The 6,977-nt window shown below is 44.5% G+C and overlaps 1 protein-coding gene across 1 annotated transcript; it reads left to right on the forward strand.

Annotated features, from left to right (window-relative positions):
- The first annotated feature begins 416 nt into the window (after positions 1-416).
- LOC144684910 (dispanin subfamily A member 2b-like) lies at positions 417-3,873 on the forward strand. The gene is made up of 2 exons (XM_078549315.1): positions 417-762; positions 3,492-3,873. Exons 1-2 carry the CDS (start codon positions 562-564, stop codon positions 3,648-3,650), a joined length of 360 nt encoding a protein of 119 aa, XP_078405441.1. The 5' UTR covers positions 417-561; the 3' UTR covers positions 3,651-3,873.
- The last annotated feature ends 3,104 nt before the right edge of the window (positions 3,874-6,977 follow it).

The raw sequence follows: 6,977 nt of genomic DNA on the forward strand, positions 1-6,977 counted from the left end.
ATGGAATCAGCCACAGGCTCTGTTTACAGGAAAATGGATTATGGGCACTGGAGTCCTGCTGATGAAGGGAAGATTCCCTGCAGGGGTGGAGTTCATTTCATTGGACTGGAAACTGTGTGATTGTCCCTGAACAAAGAAATTGGGTTTGGTGGTCAGAGGGTTTGTGTGGTAGCAATAGGTCTAGGGATAGTGGATAATTAATTGTGTGATATTCCTATTGGGCTGTACTCATTTGCCTGTTTAATCTTTGTGCTGGACAGCTGTGGATACTGCGCTTCCTACGCCTGTGAGAAAATATTTGGTTTTCAGACATTGGAGCGAAATTTTGTAGACTTAATGATTTTAAGGAAATCATTTGGGCCCGCCCAGAATGACTTCCCTTTGATATATAAGACTGATGGATCGATACTCGTTTAAAACACCTCGGGCTCGGATGAGAAGTTTCATTGCTGTTGTGATTACATAGTTCTTGTCCCCGCCCCTGTGCGGCTGCTTATAAAGAGCAGGGAGTCCGTATTACTTATTTCACCTCCTGCTAGCGGCTGTTAGCTATAATCTGCTATGGAGAACAAAATGAACCAGCCCATTGCAGATAGCGGGCTCCACGTTTTCCAGGGACCACACCACATCGTCAATGTGCCCAGCACCACGGTGGGACTCAGTACTCTGCCTGTCAAAGACCACGTACTCTGGTCTCTTTTCAACTTCGTTTACTGTAATTTCTGTTGCCTTGGGTTCTTGGCTTTGATTTTTTCAGTGAAGGTGAGTTTTTAACTTTTTTTTAAAAAAAAACTATAGGGGTCTAAACAACAAATCGCTATAGTTATTGTTTCTGTGTCAGAGAGAGAGAGACTACAGTCTGAGAATTCTGTACAAACGCGTACTGGGTGTATGTTTAAGGCAGAGCTGCAGATTGCGGGTGGGGCAGGAATAGACTTTAGCTTTTGACCCCGATTTCGCTTCCAGTTCTGTTGAAGGGTCATGTGGACTCGAAACGTCGACTCTTCTCCACCGATGCTGCCAGACCTGCTGAGTTTTTCCAGATAATTCTGTTTTTGTTTTCGCTCGTACCTGTGTTCACTAGGTTCAATGATCATTGCCCTTGACTAACGTCTTTTATGTAAACAGCTCAAAGAATCATAACATAATGAACACAGAAAGAGAGACCGTTCGGTCCATCGTGCCTGTGCTGGCTCTCTGTAAAAGCTATCCAATTAGTACTGCTCCCTACCACCACCACGCCTCCCCCACCCTCTTTCCCCATAGCCCTAACAAATTTTTCCTTTAAGCTTAACTCCGTTTTGAAAGTTACTATTGAATGTTTTTGCAATGCATTCTAGGTTGTAAGTTGCTGCGTTTTTTAAGATTTTTGTCTCCCTTCTGGTACTTTTGCCTGTTACCTTTCTAATTTATCTCCTCCTTATTCACTCTAGCCAAACCATTCAGAATTTTGAACACCACCTATTAACTCCCTTCAACCTTCTGCCCCAAGCACAATCTCAGCTTCTCCAGTCTCCCCACACAACTGAAGACACTCATTTCTGGTCCCATTCTAGTAAATCCCCTCTACCCTTGGCACCACACTTCAGGAAAGGTGTACAGAATTGGACACAGTATCCCAACTGAGGTCTAACCAGTTCTCTAAAAAGTATTTTTGAGGCTGTTGGGAAAGAGCAGGCAATTGGATAGCCATTGAGTCAACACAGCCATCATGGGCTGAATGGCTACCTTCTGTGCTGTATCATTGTATGATACTTGAACTGTCTGGCTCCTTCATCAAGTTTAAAAAAAGACATAGCTTCTCCAAACAAGGGGAATTTCAGATAATGAGAAGCAATTTCTTATTTAGCACCAAGCACTTTTTTAAGCATCTGTATCAAATATTCCCCAGGAAAGTTTCAAGGCTTGATGTGTTGTCCTGTCCCCTTCAAGAGCTTTCTAGCCCTTCCCCTTAGTCAGAATAATGACCTTTTTGTTGCCTGCAGCAATCTGCTGATTTGAAAGAGGCAGGTCCACAGAACTAACTACAGTGGGAAAGTACCTGGAACAAGGGGTTGTTACTCTTGAGACAATAGTGTGGTGAGAGAGTGGTGTGAAGCTTGACCAGCTCACCTGGAAGCCCTGTGCAAGGTTTGTAAAATGGAAATAGTTTTGTTTTCCAGTGCTTCCAATAAAGATTCAGTACTTGCATTGAAACATATGCAATTAAGGGCTTGACAGGGTAGATGCTGAGGTTGGTTTCCCCAACTCAAGTCTAAAACTAGGGATCATGGTCCCAGATTAAAGGGTTGGCCATTTAGGGCTGATGAGAAATTCTTTCAGAGAGTTGAGAATGTTTGGAATTTTCTACCCTAGAGGGTTGTGGATTCTCCAATGACTATAATTGAGGTTGGTAGATTTTTCAGGTAACAAGTTCTCAAGCATTTGATTAAGAAATCTATAAATTCCAAGTGATTTGGTAATCTCAGTTTAGCCATCTAAATGCTATATATTACTTGATTTTTTTTAAAGGAGGGTGGTTTGCATGTGAAGTGTTTTAATAATACTAATTAGGGGGAAAAAATGGATGCCTGCTTACAGATATCAGAGATGGGCATGTCTGCTTCTTGCTACAAAGTCTGTATATCCTTGTCTGCTCCCTCCTGGGTGAGATGGCCAACCCACTCTGTACATATGGCAGGTGCACTCTGCTCCTACCCTTGGGTTGAATTTCATGTTAATTTGTGGGCATGCAGTCTCTGACTCTAGTTTGCGAATCACTGCACTAGATGAATTGAGGAATGTGGGGTTGACATAGAAGTTCAGCCATGATCTTAATGGTGGAGCAGAATCAAGGGGCTGTATGGCTGGCTTGAGCTCCTGTTTCTGTTCTTAATCAGTCATGGGTCCCTGTAACAGTACCTGCAGCCCTATCACCACTCTACAAGATCAGAACCTTCAGAGCAGCTATTACTGAGCATCACCAGGCTGCAACCAATGTTGCACCAATGCACTATCAATTTTTTAAACTTGTCCTTGTAATGAGTGTTGCTGGCAAGACCAGTACTTGTTCCTAATTGCTTTGAAGATGGTGGTGAACTGCTAAAGTCCAAGTGGTGTCAATACACCCATAGTGCTACTGAGAAGGGAGTTCCAGGATTTTGACCCAATTACAGTGAAAGGAGGGGATATAATTCCAAGTCAGAATGATGTGTGACTTGGAGGGAACTTGCAGATGGTGGTAGTGTTCTTATGCATCTGCTGATCTTGTCCTAGGTGGTAGAGGTAATGGTTTTGGAAAGTCATGTTGAAGACGACTTCATGAGTTTCTGCATTGCATCTTTTTAAGTGCTGCATACTGTGTGCTAGTGGGTGGGGGTGGAGGGAGGAGGATGTGGTGATTTTGAAGTGTTTTGGAACTGGTATCTCTGGTGGGAGATGTTGCTGAATCTTGGGGGCCAAAGAACATTGGGAAATTTTCACCTCTCTTTCTTTCTCTCATTCATTTGCAGTCTAGAGATCGTAAAGTTGTGGGAGATAATTATGGGGCTGAACATTACAGCTCAACATCTAAAACCCTGAATATAGCTGCAACGTTTCTGTCTATCCTTGTGTTTGTGATCCTGTTTGGGCTGTTGGTTGCTGGGGTGATCCGCATTCACCCTCGTTGAGGACTGAGCTCCACTTAAGAAGATGAACAGTGACTCAACTGTGAAGTAATGCATAATCAATCATTGACCTTTTTATTTTGTCCTTGTAATGTTTGAATAATGTCATTCAAAAATAATTGAGGCTAAAACTTTTCCAAATAATTCCAAAATCTTGTATTCTAATTTCTGTAAAGAACACTTCTGTATGGTATTCCAATAAAATACAATGATTAGTGCAGTAAAACTTGTTGTGCTTTTTTAAAAATTCCCACTGAAACCTTGCATCTACAAGATGCAGCATTTTTAAGAACCGAGGTCATTCAGCCCCCTGAGCCAGTTCAATTAATCATGACTGTTCTCTATTTAAACTCCATTTTGCCTGTCTTTGTTCTGTTACACTTGGTACTTGCTAGCATAGGAATTTTGAAGTTTTCAATTGGCCCCCAAGCATAACCACTTTGAGGGGGCAAGTTCCAAATTCCCCACTACCCTTTGTTTGCTGACATGACCCCTGGATGGCCCAGCTCTAATTTAAGATTATGCCCCTTTATTCTGGATTTTTTGAAAAATGTACTTTATTCATAAAATATCTGGAAGAACATTACAAAGCATTTCTAAATCACAATCAAGTACAATCAGATCCAACTTTTACACATGGCTCACGAGGTGCTTCAATGCTATTAATAAATATTACAATCATTTCAATATGGTCATTACAGACAGTGCATTGGTATTAGAGTTATCGACATACATCATGTTGCACTCTGAGGTGCATCAATACAATTAGTATTCCATGTATACATTCATTATAGCCATACAGCCCAAGGGGTCTATACAATTCCCAGCACCTCAGTGCACTATGGCAGAAAGGTCATTGACTCACTCATCACCAGCCAAGCTACATCTTGGTGCTTGTTGGAAAGTTCTGGCAATGAGACGTTCTGCCAAATGACTTTGACAGTTGCTCGGTGAACCAGCCAACAGGATCCACCCTCCTTTTCCCGCAGGGACTTTAAGACGTTACGTGCCGACCATTTCCTGATAGACTTGTGGTCAAAGGTGTTTCTCTGCAGAAATTTTTCCATGAGGGACAGGTGGTATGGCACGGTCCAACTACTTGGAGTGTTCCACGGCAGTGTGGCCAGACCCATCCTTCGCAATACCAGGGACAGGTAGAACCTCAGCACGCAGTGACACTTGGTGTTTGCGTACCGAGGGTCTAAGCACAGCTTGATGCAGCTGCACACAAAGGTGGCCATCAGGATGAGGGCGATGTTAGGCAGGTTTTTCTCCCTTATCTAGAGGCTTGTACATCGTGTCCCTGCGGACATGATCCATTTTCGACCTCCAGCTAAAGCGAAAGATGGCTTGGGTGATTGTCATCGCGCAGGAATGTGGAATGGGCCAGACCTGCACCATGTACAGCAACAGCGAGAGTGCCTCACACCTGATGAACAAGTTCTTACCCGCAATGGAGAGGGAGCGTCGCTCCCACATGCCCAGTTTTCTTTTCACCATAGACACTCGCTCCTTCCAGTTTCTAACGTATGCTCCGGTCCCTCCAAACCATATCCCCAGCACCTTCAGGCTGTCAGCCCTGATGGTGAATGGGACAAAGGATCGGTCCTTTGCAAAGAAGGTCTGGAGAGAGATGCAGTGCCTTTGCAAAGGTCTTAGACAGCAACCTTTCCCCTTTGCGGCGGCTGCCCCAAGCTTTAGTGCGTCCCTCAGCATGTAGTCATGGACCTTGGAATGTGCCAGTCTGCAACACTTGGTCCCCGTCAGATCCTTCCATCCCCTCTGCACGTTGCCCTCGAGGTGGCTATGGTGGGGATGAGACCATTGTTCACCCCCTTTATTCTGGATTTTTAAAAAAATATACTTTATTCATAAAATATCTGGAAGAACATTACAAAACATTTCAAAAGCACCTTCACAAAAAATACCATCAGATTCAACTTTTACACATGGATAATGAGGTGCATCAATACAATCAATGAATATTACAATCATTTCAATATGGTCATTACAGACAATCAGACAAAGGCATTGGAGTTATCAACATACATCATGTTGCACTCTGAGGTGCTTCAATACATTTATAAGACACTTAGTATTCACTGCATACATTCATTTTGAGCTGTACAGCCCAAGGGGCTCTCAACAGTTCCCAGCCCCTTGGTGCATAATGGCAGAAAGGTCTTTGACAGCGACCATTCCCCATTGCGCCTTTGCGGCAGCTGCCCCAAGCTTTAGTGCATCCCTCAGCACGTAGTCCTGGACTTTGGAATGTGCCAGTCTGCAACATTCGGTCGGGGACAACTCTTTGCGCTGGAAGACCAACAAGTTTCGGGCAGACCCAAGAGCGTCTTTCACAGAGCTGATGATCCTCCAGCTGCAGTTGATATTTGTGTCGGTGTGTGTCCCTGGGAACAGCCCATAGAGCATAGAGTCCTGTGTCACAGAACTGCTCGGATGAACCTAGACAAAAACCATTGCATCTCTCTCCAGACCTTCTTTGCAAAGGCACAATCCACAAGGAGGTGAACAACGGTCTCAACCCCACCACAGCCACTTCGAGGGCAACATGCAGAGGGGGTGAGACTCCTGGCGTGTTGGAAGGATCTGACGGGGAGGGCCTTTCTCACCACCAGCCAAGCTACGTTTTGGTGCTTGTTGGAAAGTTCTGGCGATGAGGCATTCTGCCAAATGACTTTGACAGTCTGCTCGGGGAACCATCCCACAGGATCCACCCTTTCCTTTTCCTGCAGGGCCTGTAAGACGCTTCGTGCCGACCACTGCCTGATGGACTTGTGGTCAAAGGTGTTTTTCTGCATAAATTTTTCCACGAGGGACAGGTGGTATGGCACGGTCCAACTACTTGGAGCGTTCCGCAGCAGCGTGGCCAGACCCATCCTTCGCAACACCGGGGACAGGTAGAACCTCAGCATGTAGTGACCAACCAGAGGAAATAGTCTCGATAGATAGAAAAATCATTATCGATTCTTAATCCTCATTCGTGAAGTAATGCAACCCACATCTATGCAATCTGTCCTCGATTTAATCCTTTTAGCACTGGCTTTATTCTAGGCTCAGCAGGTCATTGTGCTCACCTGAATCGAAGGTTGTGGATCCAAGTCCCAGTGGGAACTTAGCACAAAAATCTAGACTGACACTCCCAATGCAGCATTGTGGGAGTGCAACACTGAGTACTGCCACTAAATGTTAAATCGAGGTCCCATTTGTGCTCTCGAGATACAAAAATCTCACCCCACAATTTCAAAGACGTCACTGTGGAGCATAGGGAGGATGTGTTTCCTGGCTTCTGTGTTCCAGGAGGCTGCATCT

The sequence above is a fragment of the Cetorhinus maximus genome, chromosome 9, assembly GCF_964194155.1.
Source record: "Cetorhinus maximus chromosome 9, sCetMax3.hap1.1, whole genome shotgun sequence".
NCBI lineage: Eukaryota > Metazoa > Chordata > Chondrichthyes > Lamniformes > Cetorhinidae > Cetorhinus > Cetorhinus maximus.